Source organism: Vidua chalybeata, chromosome 20 (genome assembly GCF_026979565.1).
Source record: "Vidua chalybeata isolate OUT-0048 chromosome 20, bVidCha1 merged haplotype, whole genome shotgun sequence".
NCBI lineage: Eukaryota > Metazoa > Chordata > Aves > Passeriformes > Viduidae > Vidua > Vidua chalybeata.
In genome coordinates, this window is record NC_071549.1 from 8,711,585 (window position 1) to 8,734,784 (window position 23,200).

The 23,200-nt window shown below is 43.4% G+C and overlaps 1 protein-coding gene across 5 annotated transcripts; it reads left to right on the forward strand.

Annotated features, from left to right (window-relative positions):
* Positions 1–4,405: 4,405 nt before the first annotated feature.
* DHX40 (DEAH-box helicase 40) lies at positions 4,406–23,154 on the forward strand. Of its 5 annotated transcripts, none has more exons than XM_053961298.1 (17): positions 4,406–4,631; positions 6,419–6,564; positions 7,169–7,288; positions 8,394–8,624; positions 8,814–8,880; positions 9,382–9,513; positions 9,910–10,009; positions 10,295–10,381; positions 12,132–12,314; positions 14,584–14,664; positions 15,725–15,882; positions 17,842–17,956; positions 18,228–18,336; positions 18,644–18,738; positions 19,280–19,349; positions 19,690–19,918; positions 21,547–23,154. In XM_053961298.1, the coding sequence occupies exons 1-17, from the start codon at positions 4,493–4,495 to the stop codon at positions 21,684–21,686; spliced, it is 2,202 nt and encodes a 733-aa protein (XP_053817273.1). In that variant the 5' UTR covers positions 4,406–4,492; the 3' UTR covers positions 21,687–23,154. The 5 variants fall into 5 exon arrangements, with proteins under 5 accessions (XP_053817273.1, XP_053817274.1, XP_053817278.1 ...); XM_053961299.1 differs by having other exon boundaries at positions 21,550–23,154; XM_053961303.1 differs by having other exon boundaries at positions 4,406–4,614.
* The last annotated feature ends 46 nt before the right edge of the window (positions 23,155–23,200 follow it).

A 23,200-nucleotide genomic window follows, 5' to 3' on the forward strand; every position in this document is an offset into this window, starting at 1 on the left:
TTGCTCTCAGTGTATGTGCTAAGGGCCCATAAGCTGCCTCCCTTCATCTCCTTAGGTAAGTGTGGGAAGAAAATGTTCCAATTTAACATGAAAATCTCAGACACCATTTAAAGATTTAGGTATTCTCCAATCTGCCCTACCCCAGTCTCCAGGGAGACTGTTCCCATGCCATTCTGCATTTATATTTCTGCACAGATAATTTCACTGATCCAAGGGCTGCTTGGAGGATTGGCTGGGGGAGCTTTTTTTAAACTACAGACACGGTGTAGTGGCTTTGTACGAGTGTCACTGAATTGTTTCCAACATTCAGCTCCTCACCTGTCTGGATGGTGTGTGAGGGCTGACAGACAGATGGACGGACAGAGCGTGCTCTGTGTGAGAATGCAAACAGCTGAGCCAAAGCTTAATCCTCTCCCCAGCCCGTGACCTTTTTATTCAGGCTTGCACCTGGCAGGAGCAGCAATCATTCATGGATGTGGCCTCGGAAACAGCTGCAGATCTGACACTGGAGTTAAATTTTAAAAGGGTGAAGCAGGCCTACGTGTGAGGGGGGTAAATCAACAAAATCACTTCCTAGACCAACTTTAAAGGCAAAACAGGGCTTTAAGAATATCAGTCGAGGCCTGCAGTGAGTACACCAGGTCTCTTCTGCTGAATACAATGATGTTTGTGCAGAAAGGTTTGCAGAACTGGGGCGCAGAGACCTGAGAGTGTGACTGTGACTCACTGCAGGTCCTGGCCATGTGCAGACACGGCTCCAGAGCAGCTGGGAGGGGAATGGGATCGGCCCCGGGGTGAGCTGGGCAGGGCTGTGTGGCCACCAACAAGAGGATGAGCAGCTGCTGTGGCAGTTGTGTCACCCTTTGTGCCGTGGCTGGGTCAGACCTGGCTGAGGAGCTTCTCAACGCTGCAGCTGAGATGGGCTCTCAGCAGAGAACTGCAAATCCCTTTCCAGCACAAAAATATTTTGTTCCACCAGAGCAATTCCCAGCTTGGATCTGGCCGGACACTGCCCACCTACAGAACAAACCAAGCTACACCAGTGCAGATCCCTGCCAGTGCTGTGTGTCCACAGCCTTTTTTTTTTTTTAGCAGAAACCTGGGAGTGCAGTTAGGAATAACCTGGCTGGCCTGGCAGAAGGCTGGACTGTAGGAATTGTTGTTTTCCATGGAGATAAACACAAGGAAAATATATTCATCGTAGGGGAGAAAGGCTAAATGTCTGTTTCTGTCTTCAAAAAGAAGCAATTTTGAACAAGCGGAGCAAGATTTGCAATAAAACTTGTCAATTTGTAAATGTTTGGTAGCAAGGCACTGTAAGGCAGCAGATGGAGGTGTGAAAGGGGTTTGGGTTTTTTCCTGTCTAACACCTCCTTTCTCCAGCACTCTTCCTCTGTTTTAAGAATAACACTTCTTCAATAATGACTCACAGCCAGTGCCACAAAAATCCTGGCTGTCAGAAGAACTGCTGGGTGTCTGACAGGAGTGCAGCTTGCAGGGAACACTGGTTTCTTCTGTCTCTGCTGAAATCACAGCTCGGGGATTGTTCTGCTAGAAAGTGGCCCTACTTAGAGATTCCAGGCACGAGGCAATTACCTGTCTTTCCTTGCTGGATGTAATTAATACATGTGGTTTTCTTGGCAGGCACGTGGAATGGACCACATTGTCCGGAGCTAGGAGATGAAAATTCCCCAGGAAATCAGGCTTCTCTTCTGGGAAAGATGGATGAACCCCACAGTGTAGCAGTAGGGGCTGGAATATTCCCCACATCCTGCTAGATCTCTGCTAATCAGAAAAGAGAAGAGATCCTCTGCTCAGAAGGGAATAAAGACATCCTGAGGGATAATCCAGCAGAGGAAGCTGATCCAGCAGAGCCACGGGCCTCTGCCACCTCAGAGAATTTGCAGTTCTGTGGGGAGCTAAACCTCAGGAAAAAGAGCAATTTTAGTCTTCCTGGATGGCCTGAAGGTAACAATGCTGCCCCTGTGCAACACCGTCACTGCCAGAGCAGCTGCAGGGATGGGAGCACATTTCTCAGTTATTGGAGCAGGGAATTGTGCTGGGATTCCTGGGTTCTTCCCCCAGCTCTGCCTTTGATTTGTGGTGTGTGCAGACCCCTTAATTTGTTTCTGTTTTCCCCATCTGTGAAACTGAGATAAGATCACAGGGGGATTGTAAAGTGTGCTTCATTAATGTTTATTAGATAGAGGGAAATCCTTAAATGAATGGCACTGTATTCCAGGAGGACAAAGTTCAAGACTGCAAAGGAGTTGATTAAAACCAAATCTGCTATTCCCAGGCTGGGAGGAGAAGAAAAAAAAAAAAAAAATAGAGAATTGAAAAACCTTACCTAGCCCTGTGTCTGCCAAAAGAAAGATGTGACTTAAATAAAATCATGCAGACTGCAAGTGTGTGTGCAAAAATGTGTGTCAATTAAAACCATTAAATATTTCTTGGCAAATACACAGCAAAAAGTGAAATGAGGGTGTGTTTGAAGTTTGAAATGTATATATGATCACCATTAACTGTCAATTACCAGTGGCAACATGACATAAGTAAATGGTGAGGCAATAAATATGATATTTTCCATAAAGGGGTGTAACAACATAGAGTGTATTGCCACATTCCACTATTTTTTTGGTCAGATTGTCAAGAACCAGCTTATTGTGGGATTTTACAATGCCTGGTTGTTGGCAGGCTAAACAATTATTTGTAGGCTAGACAAAGCTGAAGGTGGCAACATTGGGCACTGATGGAATATTTCCCAAGCCTTAGAGTGCACGTTCCTAGTGGGGAAACATTTCTCCCATTGTGCCAGAGGCAACAATTGAGGGAATTTGCGATAACCAGACTCAGTGGGCGGCCTGAATTTGCTCCTGGTGTGGCACCAAATTTTACTGTGTGCTTCTTTTCAGTGACAGAGCCCAATGGAGGGTGAAACAACAGGGGTGTGAGGGGAGCAAGCACTGAGCTACGGGCAAAATACACCACAAAAAATCGCGTTTGGGGGAGCTGGACTGCGGCTGGTGTGTGTTCAGTGTTCTGTGCTTGCCACCTTCAGGTCTGCCGTGAACTCACAGACGGAGCTGCAGCGCCTTCATTTGTTCATCACAGGGAGTTTTGGGGGTTATTAATGTCCTTAAAAGGTTATTAATGCCCTCAAAAATCACATTTGTTACCCTCAGTGCAACAAGGCGATACCTTGCACATTCCAGAGGGACATTCCTGGGTGAACCCCACAGAGCTGGCACCCCAACCATCAAAACTTTTTACTGTTCACCCATTTTAGCAAACAAAGGAATTGGTGTTCATTTGCCACTGAGTCACATAGTCCACTCGTTAATTAGTATTCTATCTTCTATCGGTTAATGATTTGCTTCTGATGCTAATTAGTGCCATGCTGAGTCTTTCTCTTTGGGGTCAGTGGGTTTCTTGGGTCGGTGGTCACAGAATTACCAGAATTACCAGAATTACCTTTTACCCACTTGGAGCTGAGTTGGGTTTATCAGTTCCTTCCACAACTTGGGAGTTCTGCCAGATGTCCCCTAAACTCTGCATTCTTTGTGCCCACTACCAGAAGGTATCAATTTTTTTTTTTTCCAAAGCTTTGTTAAGCTGCTCCTAGGTCATTGAAGCACGTCCAACGCTAATCTTTTAAAATTCTAACAAGTAATTTGTTTTCTCTAACACATCACTTACAGCTTTTTGGCTTCTCTCTCTTTCAGAGATTGAATCTCATCTTTTGATGAGGCTTGAAAGTATAAAAAGATCAAACATCAAAGAACTTTTCCTGTTAAGGAAGAGGTTTTGGTGAAGCAGGTTTGTTTATCATTATTTTACTATTTTCTCTATGTGTACAATTGTGTTTTGTTCAATGTTGTGTAACAGCCTATTGTGTAACACAGTATGACATTTAGCTGACCTATGGAAAGAGAACGTTACTCTGATTTACGACAGAATCGGAGATCGTTTCTTGTCCCTTAGATTTTAGAACATGTGCTTTTCCTAATCAGGGTCGTTCCATCAGGACATTGACGCGTACACTCAAGGCTCAAGTTCTGTCACGAAATAAATCTCAGCAGCCTGGTCTGGCGGGAGTTCTCCCCGCCCTTCCAACCCTTCGCATTTTGTAATTTTGCGATTTTTGCCACTCCTTGGGCGACTCCCTCACTCTGAGGCGCCGTGAGGGCCTCAGGGGAGAGCGGCGGGGGGGCGTGGCCAACGGAAGAGGCGGGAAGCCGTGTGGGAGGCGTGGCCTATGGAAGAGGCGGGAAGCCGTGTGGGAGGCGTGGCCTATGGAAGAGGCGGGAAGTTGTGTGGGAGGCGGGGAGCCGTGTGGGAGGCGTGGCGCGCACGCGCGAGGCGCGCGCCGCCGGCGGTGGGGGCGCGCGCGGGGGGGGTTCCCGCCAGGCGCGCGCGCGTTCCCGCCAGGCGCGCACGTGGGCGCGGCCGCAGGTGAGGCAGGTGAGGCAGGTGAGCCCCGGGAGCCGCCATGGACGGCCCCGCCCTGCCCATCCGCCGCTCCCGCCGGGAGCTGGTGGAGGCCGTGCGGGAGCGGCCCTTCCTCATCGTCACCGGCGAGACGGGCAGCGGCAAAAGCACGCAGCTGCCCAGGTACCTCTACGAGGCAGGTAACGAAACCGCCCTCCGCGGGCTGCAAGCAGCGGTGAGCTCAGCTCGCGGTCCCCCTGTCCGTCCCCCTCCCACCCCCCGCCGCGGGTGACGCAGCTTCGGGCTGGGCTGTGGTGACAGGAGGTGGCTTGGTTAAATAAAAAATAAACAAGCTATGCCCACGTGTAGGTGTGAAAAATGCGTATTTTACGGTTGGCGCTTCGCAGATGTTAAATACTGTATGTGTTATAGAGGGTTATTTTGTAATACTGTATTAATCCTTTTCAGGTTGTGTGTAAAATATAGTTTTAGGTTATGACATAGTATTGAAATAAAAGCTGTGTGATGTAAGGTAGTTTTTACTAGCTCAAGAAAGGGATAAGATAATCAAGAAACTCTTTGCACAGAGATAACAGCAACAGGAAACCTGAAGAGTTACAGCCTCCTTATCAGAAAATAAAACATCCTTCCACCTTCTCTCCATCTTTACAGAATCACCAGGATTAAGGAGGAGAAGTTAACAAAAACCAGAAAAATTCTTAATTTGCAAAGAATTTATAGATCATGTATAAAATATAAATATGCAACAGGCTGTTGCTTTTAAGGGTTATTCCTTTGTTCCCAAGGCATGTTTTTGGCAGCTTAGTGCCCAAAAACATCCAGACATCTGTAATTCTTTGCTTTTTATTATCTCATAGTGTCCTAATCTTCATTATCCAAATTTTTATTACTCTAATTTTATTACTATTTTTTGATAACTATTTTATTGCTAATAAACTTTTAAGATTTTTTAAAAAAAAACACGTAATTAAGCGTTTTTCACATAGTTACGTGTTCTAAAGTGACCTGGAGTGGCACAACTCAGTGTCCCACAACCACTGGGCGTGCTGAGCCTGGAGAAGGCTCCAGGGGTGATCTTGGAGCCCTTCCCAGTGCTTGAAGGAGTCTGGAGTGACAGGACACAGGGAATGGCTTCCTGCTGCCAGCGAAAGGGGTTGGGTGGGATATTGGGAGGGAATTGTTCCATGGCAGGGCCTGGCACAGGTTGCCCAGGGAATGTCTCCCATCCCTGGAAGCGCCCAAGGCTGGAGCAGACTTGCAGCAGGTGGAGTGGTGGCAGGTGTCCCAAGATGGGGTGGAACTGAAGCAATATATGGAATAAATAAATAGATTCCACACCCTGGGGGAGTTAGGAGGTGGGTGTGTATGTCAGCGCCCGGCACAAGTGAGAGAGCTCTCCAAAACTTGTGCCCCGAGCCTCTGGCTGACCCACACCTTTATTCCCAAAGCTGTTCCATATGCAATACATTGCACAACTTTTTTCATGCATATTCAACCCCTGGCCCCGCCTGTCCTCGCCTCTCATGCTAAATAAGTCCACACGTGGTTTGCTGTGGTGGTCGCACGGGGGTCTCTCAGTGGTCCTGAGGCTGAAGATTTTGGTCTTCCTCACGACTGAACTTTTGAACTTTTCCTCTCTGTGCGTGTGCTTTCGGTCCTTTGGTGCTTATCTGAGTAGGTCTGTCAGTCCTGATAGGCTTGGAGACAGAGGAGCTTCTTTATCCAGGTTCTTTGCCTCCTCTGGTATTGCTCTTTATGCAAGAAAATTCAGAAATTTGCATTTTCCTATGCCCTTTGTACCAGGCAGAGGTTTCTTAAGTAAAAGGTTACAATTCAACCCATACCTCTACAAGCTAAATCATAAACGCTTAATTCATTTTGTTAACTCCAAAAACCTCTTGTTTCAGAGCGAGATGACCTTTAATGCCCCTTGCCAACCCAAGCAACCCTTCTGTGTCCCCCGCAGGCCTGGCCGAGCGCGGCGCCATCGGCGTGACCCAGCCGCGGCGCGTGGCCACCGTGTCGGTGGCCCAGAGGGTGGCCGAGGAGATGGGCTGTGCCCTGGGGGCTCTCGTGGGCTACCAGGTCCGCTTCGACGACTGCACCTCCGAGGTGGGGGCCCTGGGCGTGTGGCAGGGTCACCCAGGCCGTGCTGGGGTCCCTGGGCTCTCCCAGTTTGTGTCCTCGGATGTCACCAGATGACACAAGCAAAAACGACGCAGCACAGCCTTGGTCACGATGAAGAGACTCATTTATTTTTTCTGACTCCAATCCTTTATAGTTCTCAAAAGGTGCCAGTGGGTTGGAGGGTGAACGTGCCACCTCTCCAACGACACTGGACAAACTACCTGTACATCAAATTTCTCCGCCTCTATGAAAGAATGCAAAACAATAGGTTATTTACAGAAAGTTGTGTGGGAAAGTTCTCTACAAGAATGTCAACTCAGAAGGCTTTAGAAAACTCTTGATAACCAGGGCGACACTCGGACTCGTCCGAGGGGGTTTTTTGGGCACCTTGCAGGCGAAACGTGGCCAAGTGCTGCCGTGCATGGGCGCAGTAAGAATTATCTTAGCTGTAAAATCCTAGCTCAACGCACGGGCCAGGCCCTTAAGTGTCCTTTAAGGAAAGTCCTTGTGGTGTCCTGGTCTGTGCAGAAGTGTTTGCTTTGAAATGCAAAGCCAGGCTGGCAGCTGAATGTGTGATTGAACCTTGCAGGACACTGCCATCAGGTACATGACTGATGGGTGCCTTCTGAGGCAAATCCTGGCAGACCCCCTCCTCAGCAAGTACAGTGTCATCATTTTGGATGAAGCCCACGAGAGGAGCCTCAGCACTGTGAGTGTCACCTCATAGCTGGTTTTTGGGTCGCTGTTTCTCCTCTCCTGTGCTCTGTTTATCCCTTCCTTTCACTTCAGCACGTTCCCCAGGGGTTTTGACTGACTTTCCATGGATGTGCTCTGTCCTTTTGCTGTCCTAAGAGCACAGAAGTGCTGCTTTGTTTAGTCCACGCTGCATAAGTTTAAAATAAGATGTGCCCTCTAACAGTGTTGGAGTTTTTGTAGTTGTTGCATTTAAATGCAGTTAAAACTTTGCTGGCTGTTGAATACTCTCCCAAAATTTCCAGGAGTTTGAAGCCAGAACGCAGACTTTCTAGAATACTAATTTAAAAAATAAACCAACACAAAATGCACAAAACAAAAGCCAAAACACCTCTCTTGCCCTAAGGCCCAATGTTCCTTAGGGCGTGTATGTGACTGTGCAAAGAGATTATGGCTTTTGGGTCCATGGAGGCATCTAGACCCGAGTCCCAAAAGCTTTCAGAGGTCACCCTGACCCTTGTGTGGCCAGCAAAGGGACACTGAGGTCACTGAGACCTCAGGAGATTGTGCTGTGTGTCATCAACCTCCTGCTCCAGCAAGCAATCTCCCAGTCCAGCTGGGAAAGGGGAAAACGCTTTCCTGAATCCCAGTTTGCCCTCAGGCATCTGAGGGAATTGCAAATAACTGAGCTCAAGTGGTGGAAGGAGCAGATTTGTCATTCAGAGCAGCACAGAGTGAAATAAACTTGCTGAGGTCGTAGCAATAAATAAAACCAAGGGAGGGTGCACACACGGGCTGGAAAATGGGATGAAAAATGGGTCTGAGGTAACTTCTCACAAATGACTTGACCAAGAGAGTATAAAAATGAAAAACAAAGGGGTTTGAGTTGCACTGGTGCTGTCTGTAGGCTGTGAGGAGAGCTGGTAAAATATTCATTAAACTCTAGAAGCCAAAATGTCCAGGGCAAATGTGTGTTTTCTTCAGAGTGCTTAGGCCTGGAATACGTGATTTTCACTCTATCAACGGGATGAAATCATCAAACTTCCAAGTTTGTCAGGCTCTTCTAACAAAACCAGGGTGTTAACATCAGCTGTTCCTGTTTTTTTTTTTTTTTCTGCTAGGATATTTTATTTGGTCTGCTGAAGAAGCTGTTCCTGCAGGAGAAGCCAGCAGGCAGGAGGACAGACATGAAGGTGGTGGTGATGTCAGCCACCCTGGAGGTGGAGAAGCTCTCGGAGTTCTTTGGGCACTGCTCAGTGCTGCACATTCCAGGGAGAAGTTACCCTGTCAAGGAGATATTCTGCAACCTGCTGAGCCCCAGGGATGTGGGCAGCTCTGCCTATGTCACAGAGGTCTGGCCTGCTTTGTTTTCTCTCTGTTTTTGGGGTGGTTTTCATCTGGGGGAGGCCACAAGAATGAGCTGCTGTGTTGTGTCCTCAGCATCTCTGCAGGAGACAGGGGAGGAACACTTGGTATGATGAGTCCTAGCAGGAATTAAATGGGATTTCAGCTGATTTTGGCTTGTTTGTTGTTTGTTCCAGGCTGTGAAGGTCACCCTGGATGTTCACTTAAATGAACCAGAGGGTGACATCCTGGTTTTCCTCACAGGTGAGAATTTTCCTGGATACTCCAGGTGAATCATGGCACTGCCAGCAGAGCAGAAAAGCTTCCAAAGCCTGCCTGGTTTCTCCCAGAGCAGTGAGAAGGGAAAGGTGCAGTTTGATGCACAAAGTCCTGTGAAATAGTAGTTTTCAGAGCATTTTAGGAATAGCCAGATTGACTCTGTGTTGTCTGTGTGATTTACTTTGTTGTTAATTCAGGGAGGAAGAATTAAAAAATCCTACATCAGTGCATGGGCCAGGCCCATATCTAATATTAATATTAATATCTAATAAAAAGATATCTAATCTTTTAAGGCAAATCCTTGATGAGAGGCCCTGTGGAGAGGCTGGATGTCACCTCCCAAACCCCCCTCTCATTAATTCCTTATTTTAATGCCGTTGGCAGCTCTGCATATTGACAAAACAACCTTGTTTAAAGGTGCTGCCAACCAGGAAGGCAGGGTTGCAGCTAATGAGGTTCACTTGAATGCTCTTGTGTGTCTTTTAGGCCAGAATGAGATAGAAAGAGCCTGTGATTTGCTTTTCAAGAGAGCAGAGTCCATCGATTACCGGTACGAGGTGCACGACCGGGCTGTGGAGGGGCTCCTCATCCTGCCTCTCTATGGCTCCATGTCCACAGGTCAGAGCCCAAAATCTCACTTCATCACAGCAAACCTGAGCTGCAAGAGTTCTTCCAAACATTATCCTCAGCAGATTTTCTGTCTGGGCTGGGAAAAGGGTGTTAGGGAACCCCTTTGTTACAATATTCTGGCACTTCGGGGTGGGTTTTTTTTTTTTTTGTGGTTATCATAAACTAAATCAAACTTCAGCCTTCTCTACTTGCACTGGAGCCTCCAGTGGAAATCCAAATCCACTGGATATGACTTCAAGATCCTCAGTTAGGAAGGGGATATTGAGTAACTGAAAGACCTCACATTTTATTTTACTTTACTTTGATTTTATTTTGTTTTGCTTTATTTTGTTTTATTTCTTACCTTGTCATTTTATTTGATGTCATTATTTACTGTCACTTTAGATCAGCAGAAAAGGATATTTTTGCCAGCTCCCAGAGGCATCAGAAAATGTGTGGTCTCCACAAACATTGCTGCAACATCTCTGACCATTGAAGGAGTCAGGTATTGATTTCTGTCCCTCATAAAAAGTTAAAACAGAAGGAATAATTCAGAAAGGTCTGGGTTTGGAAAAACACTTTCTTTCTGCTACTATTGCCTTTTTTTGGGTGTGTAGTCAGAAAACCATTGACCTCAATAGAGGTCACCAATATTTTTGAACCTAGTCTGAAATCAAATCTACTAAATAACCAGGGTCTAGGTAGAGTAAATGTGTTTTTTTAATTAAATCCATGTGTCAGTTACCTGCTGAGCCCTCTATTTTTTACCTCTCTGGGTTTTTTTTTTCAGATACGTGGTGGACAGTGGCTTTGTGAAGCAGTTGAATCATAATCCCCGAGTTGGTTTGGACATCCTGGAGGTGGTTCCCATCTCAAAGTAAGTTAAAAATGTCACTCACTTGCTGTTGCTGGGAGCTGCTCTGGCAATAATGCTTTGTGTTGTGGTTGCTCTTTAAAAAAAATAAAAAGATAGGCAGCAACCTTGAAGCCCCATGATTTAAAACCACTTTAAGGTTTAAAAACCACTTTAAGGTTTAAAACCCACTTTAATTGGTTTTAATTAACCAATTTAAAACCAAGTAAGAAGTGGTTTAGGATATACAACTTCCCAAAAGTTACAGATATTAAGGAGGAATTGGCATTGTCTGAGGACTGAGCACTGCTGGCTGAATACAACAGCTTCCAAAAAATGCACAGAAATGCTTCTCCATTCCTTGCACAGCTGGATTTTCCAGCTGCTGTGCAGGGATGCCTCTTCCAGCTCCATGGAGAGATATTTTGTGCTCGTTTGGGTGGTACCAGCAGGGATGAGAGGTTTGGATGTTGGTTTTTTGGTTCTATTTTGGGGCAGGAGTGAAGCCAAGCTTCCAAAAAATGCACAGAAATGCTTCTCCATTCCTTGCACAGCTGGATTTTCCAGCTGCTGTGCAGGGATACTTCTTCCATCTCCAAGGACAGATGTTTTGTGCTCGTTTGGGTGGTACCAGCAGGGATGAGAGGTTTGGATGTTGGTTTTTTTTTTGGAGGGGTGCAGGAGTGAGGCCAAGCTTCCAAAAAATACACAGAAATTCTTTTTCATTCCTTGCACAGCTGGATTTTCCAGCTGCTGTGCAGGGATGCCTCTTCCAGCTCCATGGAGAGACGTTTTGTGCTTGTTTGGGTGGTACCAGCAGGGATGAGAGGTGTGGATGTTGGTTTTTGTTGTGAAGGGGGCAGGAGTGAAGAAAGCTTCCAAAAAATGCACAGAAATTCATCTTTATTCCTTGCACAGCTGGATTTTCCAGCTGCTGTGCAGGGATATTTCTTCCATCTCCAAAGAGAGACATTTAGTGCTCGTTTAGGTGGTAGCAGCAGGGATGAGAGGTTTGGATGTTGGGTTTTTTTTGGAGGGGTGCAGGAGTGAGGACAAGCTTCCAAAAAATGCACAGAAATTCTTTTTCATTCCTTGCACAGCTGGATTTTCCAGCTGCTGTGCAGGGATGCCTCTTCCATCTCCAAGGAGAGTAATTTTGTGCTCATTTGGGTGGTAGCAGCAGGGATGAGAGGTTTGGATGTTGGGTTGTTTTGAGTGGGCCAGGAGTGAAGAAAACTTCCAGAAAGGCACAGAAATTCATCTTTATTCCTTGCACAGCTGGATTTTCCAGCTGCTGTGCAGGGATGCCTCTTCCAGCTCCAAGGAGAGACATTTTGTGCTTGTTTTGGTGGTAGCAGCAGGGATGAGAGGTTTGGATGTTGGGTTGTTTTGAGGGGGCCAGGAGTGAAGAAAACTTCCAGAAATGCACAGAAATTCTTCTCCATTCCTTGCACAGCTGGATTTTCCAGCTGCTTTGCAGGGATGCCTCTTCCATCTCCAAAGAGTGACGTTTTGTGCTCGTTTGGGTGGTAGCAGCAGGGATGAGAGCTTTGGTTTTTGGTTTTTTTTTGGAGGGGTGCAGGAGTGAGGCCAAGCTTCCAAAAAATGCACAGAAATTCTTTTTCATTCCTTGCACAACTGGATTTTCCAGCTGCTGTGCAGGGATGCCTCTTCCATCTCCAAGGAGAGTCATTTTGTGCTCGTTTGGGTGGTAGCAGCAGGGATGAGAGGTTTGGATGTTGGTTTTTTTGGGTTCTTTTTTTTTTTGGGGCAGGAGCGAAGCCAAGCAGCGCGCCGGGCGCGCCGGCCGGACGTCGGCGGGGAAAAGCTTTGGATTGTACAGCAGGGAGTTCTGGGAGCAGTGCATGCCTGAGCACACCGTGCCAGAGATCAGGAGGACCAGCCTGACATCCGTGATCCTCACCTTGAAATGCCTTTCCGTGCACGATGTCATCAGGTGACCTCCCCGCGGGGGGATTATCCCGCTCCCGGAGGGGCACGAGGCAGGATTAGGTCCCCAGCCAGGGGTGGCACTCCAAGCAGCTTTTCTGCTGCTCCCCACTGTAATTCCAGCTTGGATCCCAAGCTCCACTCCACTTGGAGGCTCTGCCAAGAGTCCCATCTCTCCCACATCAAACGTGTTCGTTTGTGGCGTTCCTTTAAATACTTAAAGTCCTTAAAACACTGGTTTTTTTACGCCTTTAAATAATGAACATCCTTAAAATGCTGATTTTTGGTGTCCTTTTAAATACTTAAGAGCCTTGAAATATTGGTTTTTACACCTTTAAATAATGAAAATCCTTAAAATACTGGTATTTAAATCTATAATTACTTAAAATCCTTAAAATACTGGGGTTTACACCTTTAAATACTTAAAATCCTTTAAATACTGGTGTTTTACGCCTTTAAATAATGAACATCCTTAAAATGCTGATTTTTGGTGTCCTTTTAAATACTTAAGAGCCTTGTAATATTGGTTTTTACACCTTTAAATAATGAAAATCCTTAAAATATTGGTTTTTACACCTTTAAATAATGAAAATCCTTAAAATACTGGTTTTTAAATCTATAAATACTTAAAATCCTTAAAATACTGGTTTTTTACGCCTTTAAATAATGAACATCCTTAAAATGCTGATTTTTGGTGTCCTTTTAAATACTTAAGAGCCTTGTAATATTGGTTTTTACACCTTTAAATAATGAAAATCCTTAAAATATTGGTTTTTACACCTTTAAATAATGAAAATCCTTAAAATACTGGTTTTTAAATCTATAAATACTTAAAATCCTTAAAATACTGGTTTTTTACGCCTTTAAATAATGAACATCCTTAAAATGCTGATTTTTGGTGTCCTTTTAAATACTTAAGAGCCTTGTAATATTGGTTTTTACACCTTTAAATAATGAAAATCCTTAAAATACTGGTTTTTAAATCTATAAATACTTAAAATCCTTAAAATACTGGTTTTTTACGCCTTTAAATAATGAACATCCTTAAAATGCTGATTTTTGGTGTCCTTTTAAATACTTAAGAGCCTTGTAATATTGGTTTTTACACCTTTAAATAATGAAAATCCTTAAAATATTGGTTTTTACATCTTTAAATAATGAAAATCCTTAAAATACTGGTTTTTAAATCTATAAATACTTAAAATCCTTAAAATACTGTTTTTTTATGCCTTTAAATAATGAACATCCTTAAAATGCTGATTTTTGGTGTCCTTTTAAATACTTAAGAGCCTTGTAATATTGGTTTTTACACCTTTAAATAATGAAAATCCTTAAAATATTGGTTTTTACACCTTTAAATAATGAAAATCCTTAAAATACTGGTTTTTAAATCTATAAATACTTAAAATCCTTAAACTAGTGGGGTTTACACCTTTAAATACTTAAAATCCTTAAAATACTCCTTTTTATAGCTTCAAATATTTACAGTCCTTAAACTACTGGGTTTTATACCTTTAAATGCTTAAAATCCTTAAAATGCTGGTTTTTAGTGTTCTTTTAAATACTTAAAATTCTTAAAATAGTGGGGTTTACACCTTTAAATACTTAAAATTCTTAAAATACTGGTTTTTATGGCTTTAAATACTTACAATCCTTAAACTACTGGTTTTTATACTTTTAAATGCTTAAAATCCTTAAAACGCTGGTTTTTAATGTTCTTTTCAATACTTAAAATCCTTAAAGTACCTTTTTTACCCTTTTAAATGCTTTAAATTCTTAAAATACTGCTTTTTATAGCTTCAAATACTTACAATCCTTAAACTACTGGGGTTTATACCTTTAAATGCTTAAAATCCTTAAAATACTGTGTTTTACACCTTTAAATAATTAAAACTCTTAAAATACTGGGTTTTACACTTTTAAACGCTTAAAATCCTTAAAATGCTGTTTTTTTAACATTCTTTTAAATACTTAAAATCCTTACAATACTGGTTTTTACACCTTTAAGTACTTAAAATAATGTGTTTTATACTCCAAAAGTTTCATCTCTCTGGGATTTTTTAGTTCTAAGACCATACAAGAGTAGAAAATGCAGTTTAGTGTGTGCCATGCTGGGGTTTGTCATCAGAAATTCCTCAGCTGGAGGTTATGCAGTAACACACAGAAAATTATTATTATGATTATCTAACTTTGGTCAGAGAACCAGCATTGGGGAGGTTTAAAAATTATTTTTGTCGATGTGAAAACGAACAAATCCACCTCGTTTTTAACCCTAGGTTTCCCTATTTGGACCCTCCTGAGGAAAGACATATTTTGGAAGCCCTGAAGGAACTTTACCAGTGCAATGCTATTGACAGGTAAAAACCAAAGGGTTTTTTAATACAAGAATTTCAAATCCAAGGCTTAAATTGGGGTTTTGTGTGGACTAAAAAGATTTCCCTCCCATCACTCCCCAGCAGCAGAACGTGTTTCCTTATTTAGCTCTCAGAAAATTTAATTTATAGGGTTTAATGTACTGTGCACAAAAACAGGGCTGGAGGAGAGTTTGGGGCTTGGGAGGTAAAAATCAGGTTCTGGACATGGTGTGGAGTTCCAGAGTGACCTCAGCTCTGCAGCTCCTGGGGCAGATCCCAGACTGTTGTGGCTCAGCTCTGGCTGGGAGCTCCATCCAAGAGCTCAAGACAGGAAGTGAGATCTTATCCTAAGCTTCCAGGAATTCTTCTTGTAAATAATAATAATAATAAAAAAAAAAAAAATTAAAAAAAATTAAAAAGCTGGCTGTGGAGCAGACACAAGCAAGCTGGAGAAATGTGGATTATTTTATTGCTGATGACACTTCTCCATGTCCCCAGCACTTGTGTGGGCACTCACAGTCCAGAGGGGAGTGCTTCTTACTCAATTCACATTTAAACATAATTGCATTGAATCTGTATGTATGAATATATAATATAAACATATAAATATGTACTAATAGATAATAAAGTATATGATAATATATTATAAAATATAAAAGAATAAAGTATATAATAATATTAAATATATATAATAAAATAGAAAATAATAAAAATATAAAAATATAAAAATAAATATATAAATAATATATATACATATAAATATATAAGTTATATACTAAAATCTAAATAATATAAAATATAATAATAAATATTATGTATAATGATAAAATATGTAATAATATACAATAAAATATAAAATAAAATATAGAAAAATATAAATAAATAATGGAATAAAATAATTAAATAATAACATAAAAACAATAAAATTAAATAACAACATTAATAACGTAAAAATAAAATCATGAAATAATATATAATAAATTATATAATAAAAGGTATAATAAAATACATAAAATATATATAATATAGAAAAATATATATATTTTTTTTTTCCTGGTATAAGGAGAGGCCATGTGACAAGACTGGGAGAATTCCTGGTGCAGTTTCCCCTCCCTCCCAACCTGTCCTGTGCTGTGATAAAAGCTGCTTCCCTGGACTGTGAGGATCTCCTGCTTCCCATTGCAGCCATGCTGTCCGTGGAAAACGTCTTCATCCGTCCAGGTGGGCAGCCCCCTCTTCCCAAAAAATCCTTTCCCAGCTCTGGAGTCAGGGCAGCTGTTCCAGAGAGGCTCAGGGTTGTGTTTGTGCCAAGGCTGTTGAGCTGGGAAGTGCCTCAGCTGAGAGGTCATCGGGGGAAATCTCTGTGGCATAAAAAATAAAAGGGGAAAAAAAAAAAAAACCACCAGAAAACCAAAATGCAGCACAGCAGATGTGCTGCTGTTGGTCTGAGTGCAGCCAGCAGGGACTGATTGCTTTTAGCAAATGGGGCATCACCTCTGGAGTGAGAGAATTTGTTCAATAACTGTTGAACCAAATAGATTATTGGCTTTCTGTGAGAGAATTTGTTCAATAACTGTTGAACCAAATAGATTATTGGCTTTCTGTGAGAGAATTTGTTCAATAACTGTTGAACCAAATAGATTATTGGCTTTCTGTGAGAGAATTTGTTCAATAACTGTTGAACCAAATAGATTATTGGCTTTCTGTGAGAGAATTTGTTCAATAACTGTTGAACCAAATAGATTATTGGCTTTCTGTGAGAGAATTTGTTCAGTAACTGTTGAACCAAATAGATTATTGGCTTTCTGTGAGAGAATTTGTTCAATAACTGTTGAACCAAATAGATTATTGGCTTTCTGTGAGAGAATTTGTTCAATAACTGTTGAACCAAATAGATTATTGGCTTTCTGTGAGAGAACTTCCTGTTCAATAACTGTTGAACCAAATAGATTATTGGCTTTCTGTGGGAGAATTTGTTCAATAACTGTTGAACCAAATAGATTATTGGCTTTCTGTGAGAGGCTTGACTTGGCACTGCCTCGTTTCCATTGGTTCTCTAAGTGGGAAATGTAGTTTTGCTGTGGTGCCAGGGTCGTTTCAGTAGAGCACAGTTCCACTAGAGCTGAGCTCAGTCTTTCACTAGTGCTAAACCTGAGTCTGTCCCATCCTGCTGTCCCCTCCTGCTGCCCACCCCAGCTGTGCACACATCTGTGTGCAGCCTTTGTGGGTTCCTTTGTCCTGCCCGTTCCCTCCCTGGCTCTGCTCCAGTTCTCTCTGTCCTCCCTTAGCTGTGCCCGTTGGAGCAGCAGCCACAGGCCCTGCTGCCAGCCCTGATAACCTGGATTCTGCCCTGGGCTCCTTCTCAGTCCCACAGCTGTCCCACAGCTGTCCCTTTGCTTTCCCATCCTCTGTGCCCTTGTTTTTTGCCTGTCACCCTGCACAGCCCTGTGCACGAGGCAGCAGACACAGATCCCCGTCCTCCAGGCACTTTTTCCAGGGCCAGATGTGTGGGATGAGGCCTCCCTGCTTTCATCCCTTTCACTTTTGAGAGCCCACAAACGTCTGACACCCCCCTAGCACAGCAGCAGTCCCAGTGGCCTTTGGTTCCTGCCTCCCTCTCCCGAGGAGAATGGGTTGTGCTGGAGGAGAAATCCTTTGGGTGTTTAAAAGCTGAGGGAGCACTTTGGGAATGTTGCTTTCGCCCCATTTGATGAAGGTGAATTCCCACTAAACTGACAGATCCACTGGTTTTTATCTTTATTTTGAGATCTCCATTACTGTGGCAGTAGGAAAAAGCTGAGTTCCATAGATCAGAGGGTGCTGTGGTGGGGTGGGTTCAACAGTCTTGTTTTTCCTCTCACTTGATCCCTGTGAGCTGTTTGTTTATTCCTTTGTCTTTCCACGTCAGCCTCTGGGTGGATTGTGAGTGAGAAATACTTGCTAAGAGACTGCAATTCTTCATCCCTGGTGCTGACTGATGAGATTAATCATAGATTTAATGGCACCTACATGCTCCTGGTCATAGTGGAAGGAGGAACAACTGTAAATGCAGCTGTAGGAGGAGAGACAAATCTAAAAATAACAGGAATGGAGAGCCAAGGCTGCCAGAAACACACAAACAGAAAAATTAGGTGGTGATAAATAAAAATGACTTAAAGTGAGATACAACTTATTCCTCAGGTGATCCTCAGAAGCAAAAGGAGGCTGAGCTTCAACACCAGGAACTTGCCTCACAAGTGGGAGGATGCAATGACTTTGCAACCCTCTTAAATATTTTTGAGCAGTGCAAAGCAAGGTATGAAATTCTCCCTTACACTAAGTGGTTTTGCATTGCTCCTAACTCCCAGTTTTCAGCTGTGCTGCAGATACACATCTGTGTGCTGGCTCCTAATTTCAGATTTATTCCTTCTTGTGACCTGTAATTTCCATCAAGACACTTTTTATTTAACCCCACAAGGTATCTGCCTCTGTAGATTGTTGCCTTTGTATGACCATAACAATAAAATAGTTTCTTTGCAAGCAGCTGACAAAGGGCTTCTTTATAATTCAAATATTCCTGTTCTCAGCAAGTCTCCTTCAGCCTGGTGCCAGAAATACTGGATCCATTGGAGAGCTGTGAAATCTGCTTTTAGTGTGGAAAGGCAGCTGCGGGAAATAACCACTAAACTGAAACAGGTAAAAAATAATAACATTTCTGAGCGTGTTTGAGCTGTATAAACTTGTATTTAAGACATGTAGTGGATGCTGAGCCTTTGCCAGGTGGCTGCCGCCTTCCTCCAGTAGAAAACAAACCACTTAAATATTTTTGAAGAGCACCCCTTGCTTGTGTGACTCAGGTACAGTGGTGGTAATGGGCAAGAAGGAGAGTTTTCCTCCTTTCCTCATGGTTTCTGTCCAGACTTTGAAATCCATGGGATGGAGGGGGGTTAACTGCTTTTTCTTGAAGAAAGATCCTGATTCATGTTGCTTTTTCTTTTCCCAGCTGCCAGACTTCCCTAAAGAGACATTTGAAGGCTCCAGAACTGAAATACTGAGAAGATGCTTGTGTGCAGGATACTTCATCAACGTTGCTAGGAGGTAAGGAATGACGTTTGGAGAACTGAATGGGAAATAAATTATGCAAATTACTTTAAAGTGTGGCTTTATGTTGGTAAAAGTAGCAAAGTAGTAACTGCAGGGGAAGGAGATGTTTCTGCAAGGGGCTGGAACCTCTGCTTTTGATGTCTTCACCATCCCAAGGGTGTCAGCAGCTTCCCAGGAATGTCATTTTTCTGTCTCTGAAATGAACTCACCAGCTGATGAGTGGTTCCAGATATGGAGCTGAAGGGCTTGGAAATCTCCAGTTATCACAGCTTTCAAAGGCTTCACTCCCCAACCCTGTTGTTATTGTGGTGTTACACCTGCAGTGCTGCTGTGGTAAATTAAATATTTTGTATTTCACTCTTTAAATGTTTTTTTACAATTTAAGTCTGGAAGAACTTTTTTTTTTGAGAACTTTTTTTCTGTGCTGCTGCTGCTTTGTTCAGTTCATTTTGCTGTGTTGCTGTATAATCACAGCAATGTGCGTTTTGTGTTGTTGTTGGTTTTTTTTTTAATTTTTTTTTTTTTTTTTTTTCAGATCTGCAGCCAGGACATTCTGCACCATGGATGGCCATGGCAGCATAGTCTACATCCACCCTTCATCCACAGTGAGTTCCCAAAGCCTGCTGATAAAGCAGAAAAGCATCTCCAAAAGGAATAAGGGGCAGGTCCCCTAACTCTCCCTGGTGCTTGCTTTGTGCTCTGCTGCAGTGTTCATTTTGAGAGTGGGGAAGGGCCTCACTTCCTCAGCCTTGGTCAGGGTTTGGGTTATGAAGTGAGAGTGACACAGGCAGGGCTTTCCCTGGAATTGCTCACGGGCAATTCTAAATCTGAACATCTAAAACCTGGTGGCACCCCCTCACACCTCAACCACTGACATTCTGCTGCAGGTGGGGGCTCTGAAAAAAAAAACCAAACCAGCCGTGAGCCAACCTTTGAACTTTTCAGCTCCACAACCAGGAGACCCTGCTGGAGTGGATCATCTTCCACGACGTGGCCGTCACCTCCAAGATCTACGTGCGCACCGTGTGCCCCGTGCGCTACGAGTGGGTCAGGGACCTGCTGCCCAGGCTGCACCAGGTGGATGCCTATGAGCTGAGCAGTGTGGCCAGGGAGGAGGTGACTGAGGAGGAAATATCCAGGTGGAAGCAGAGGGAGGAGCTGAAAAGGCAGTTTGGTAAGCACAGAGCTCACCCCTCTGCGTTTTCGTTGTGTTTAGGACCCCTGTGTGTTTGTTACGGCACGTTCTGGGCTGGAAAGTGTTAATTTGTTTGGTGTAGTTCTTGTTTTGTTCTCCTCACAGCTCTGCAAGCCTTGTTTTCTGTCCCAGCAGTGTGAATTGTGGTGTTTGGTTGCTGCTTCTTGCCATGCTCCCCCCTTTTGGTTTCTTAGAGCAGAGCTTGAAGAGAGTTGAATAAAGTTGAATAAAAGCATTTTGAGGCTGGCTGTTTGTGAAGGGTATTTTAGCCATTGTTGCCCAAATAATGCTGCCCTGGGAGAAGTCCTGAGAGCTGTGGGGCAGAGGGAAGGAAAAAAAAAAAAAAATCAAAAACCTCACCCAGCAGTAGATAGAGAAGAAAAAGTCTGACATTTTGGTGAGTGTCTCGTTCTGACAATTAATTAATGCCATATGTGTAAATAGCCAGTGTTAATTAGAACTGGTGCCTGCTAACTGATCTGGCTGCTTGACATTCCTGGGATTCTCCTGTCAGCAGGTTCCTAAAGCAGCCAAGTATTCAAAGGGCCTCTTTACTCCTGAGCTGAGCCTTCCAAAACATCCATTTATTGTACAGTAAATACAGCTTCCCTTCCATTTCCTTAACAAAGGGAAAAAATGCAGACTTGTGCTTAGGCCAGCATCTCTTTCTGCCCTGCATTATTGTATAAACCCACCATTTCAAACAGGAATTTCATTTGGTTATAAATAATGCAGAAGAGCCTCATCAGTTTCTGTGAAGGAAATAATCTGTTTACCTGTGTCCCCCTTCACATTATGACTTCATCAAGCAATTGCCAATTAATTGGAGTTTAATATTGACCTTACAGATGTTGTATTTCTGGCTCCTTCATAAAAATAGCTGACAAGACATGATAATTAGAAATATTTTAACAATGGATGCTGATTAAAGTTCCTTCTTCTTATCTTACCAGCCCCCAGAACCAGAAGCAGTAACTGCTTCACTCACACAGATTTTAGGCTCTCAGAATCTTTGATTTTCATTTTTATTGTTATTTTAGACTGAAAATATTTTCTGCTTCTCTTCCCTTCTGTCCCAAGGTCTCAGTGCTGTGGGGAATGTGCATTTCTGATGGTGGCTGATCTGCAATATTGACTTTTCCCACTCCCTTATCTGCATGTTTTCCTCTCCCTCCCTCCTGCCTCCGGAAATTTTTTAAAGATAGTTTATCCTCATGTTTTTTCCTGTCCTGTCCTGCCCAAACCTGAGTTTGGGATGTGCAGTTCAGAGAAGAAATGGCTGTGTAGAACACACAGGCTGCATGTTCTCTGCTACAATAAAAAGCAAAATTTGGGGATGAGATGAACCCAGCTGCAATTATTGACATGGGAGCTAAGGTGTGATTTTATTTTGATTTTTTTTTTTTTGCCCTCCCTGCTGTGGTGCAGTCTGTCCTCTCTGGAAATCATTCAAATGGCTGCCTGGGACTTGGAGGGGAAAAAAAAAAAAGAGATTTTATTGGGTTGGGTTATTTTTTTGTAGTTAACAAATAGGAGGACTTGTAATGCTGGAGGGGGGGGGTGAGTTTGACACAGAGAGTTTATTTCTTTCTCTCCTCTCCCCCCAGAAGGAGTCCCAGAGAACTCTGCAAGGAAGATGGAGAGGAGGAATGATGAGCAGTCCATCCAGGACGCCCGAGCTCGCTACCTGGAGAGGAAGCAGCAAAGGGCTCAGGGCTTGAGTGGCCCCGAGAAGGAAATGGGGTAACCCTGCTGGCAGCTCTGCTCCCCCTGCCAGGGGAGGCAGCTTCTGCAGCTCTGGGGGTGTTTGCAAAACGCCAGAGGACTCACAGGAGCGCAGGGAAACTCGTGGTCAGTCCCAGTGCCAAAGAGGACCAACACAATTAATTCCCTCTGCTGCATCCAGCAGGGAAAACTTCCCAAGCTGACTTGTGTTGCTGCAGGTCAGTGGCAACAATTTCGTGGCCTCAGCCCTGATAACCAAATGTGGCGCCAATTCTCTGGCATTTATTTGACTTAAAGAGCTCTCAGTAAATGAAATTTAAAGAAATGATATTCATGTAAATGAATTTTTTCCTCAAGGTCGCTCAGGGTTTATTTTTGTAAGGAGTGGAACTGTAAGTTTTTTTACCCATTTCATTCTGTCTGATGGTGGTCATGCAGAATTCATGCTCAGGAAGGGCTCTTTTAGTGGTGGAAGCAGCAGGATTAAATCCAAAGGGACACTTCCCACCTGCATTCTGTGTTGTGCTGTACCAGGTACAGACAAGGAAATAAAAAGTGTTTTTCCTTGAGCATCTGAAAGAGCAAGGAGCTGTGGTGCTTTGTCATCATAAAGTTTGTTTCCTTCTCAATAAAGAAATCCTGTTTTATCACCATAATAATCCTAAAACGCTCCAGGGCTCAAGTGAGGAGTTTGTGTAAGAATTTCCAAATAATTGGAAGAACTTGCTGTGATTTTTCCTGCCTCAGCTGTGTGCTCTGTGTCACCCTGGGCACTGGTTCAAGTGGTGTGTTGTGTTTTATTACTGCAGCCCGAATAAAACATTCACCTTTCCACCTCTGCCTCACCTCAAGCATTCCAGCACTGCCCAGGATCCCAAAGCCTCCAAATCCGTAAGATTTTTTTTTGGAATATTACAATATTATTGCTCATAAAGAAAGTGCTGGGTCTGGTAATTGTTCCTCTTCCTGTGATTGATGGGAAAGGGTTTTTTGTTCTTTCTTTGCTCTGCTTTGGAGCAGCAGCACTTGGGCTTGACTCATCCTCTGCTCTGAATTTTTTGCTGTTTAATTTGATTTATATTTGCAGTGTCACAGCCCCTCATGAGTCAAATGCCATCTGCACCACCCAGTGGGCCTGAAATGAGTACACAGAATGCCCACTGTTCCTTGGGGCTATAAATCACTTGGCAGATCCTAATGCTGATTTTTTTACAGATTTTTTTTCACTTTATTCATAGGAAGAAATGAGGGATTTTCCCCCCAGTGTGTTCCAGGGCTTCTCAGAGCTTTGGAGGTGGGGAATTTAAGACAAAGTAAAAATTATCTGGGGAAGTAACAGTGAGCAGCAAAATAAGATTTCAGCCAAGTGCAAAGTGTGACAGCACACAGAGCTCTGGATGCTGCAGTCAGCCCAGGGAAAAAGTTAAGTTTTTACCTGTTTTACGTGCTGGGGTTCAAGTGTGGGTTAATAAAACACAGAGGGAAACGTGGAGCTTCGTTACTGCACTGTACTCATTAACAGGGGAGAGTCTGGGG

What these genes read in the sequence shown, in the direction of transcription:
- DHX40 (XM_053961298.1), top strand. Translation starts at nt 4,493, where the DNA reads ATGGACGGCCCCGCCCTGCCCATCCGCCGCTCCCGCCGGGAGCTGGTG. An exon ending in GCTCTGCCTATGTCACAGAG is followed by an intron (nt 8,625 to 8,813) that starts GTCTGGCCTGCT and finishes TGTTTGTTCCAG; the next exon opens with GCTGTGAAGGTCACCCTGGA. An exon ending in CTATGGCTCCATGTCCACAG is followed by an intron (nt 9,514 to 9,909) that starts GTCAGAGCCCAA and finishes CTGTCACTTTAG; the next exon opens with ATCAGCAGAAAAGGATATTT.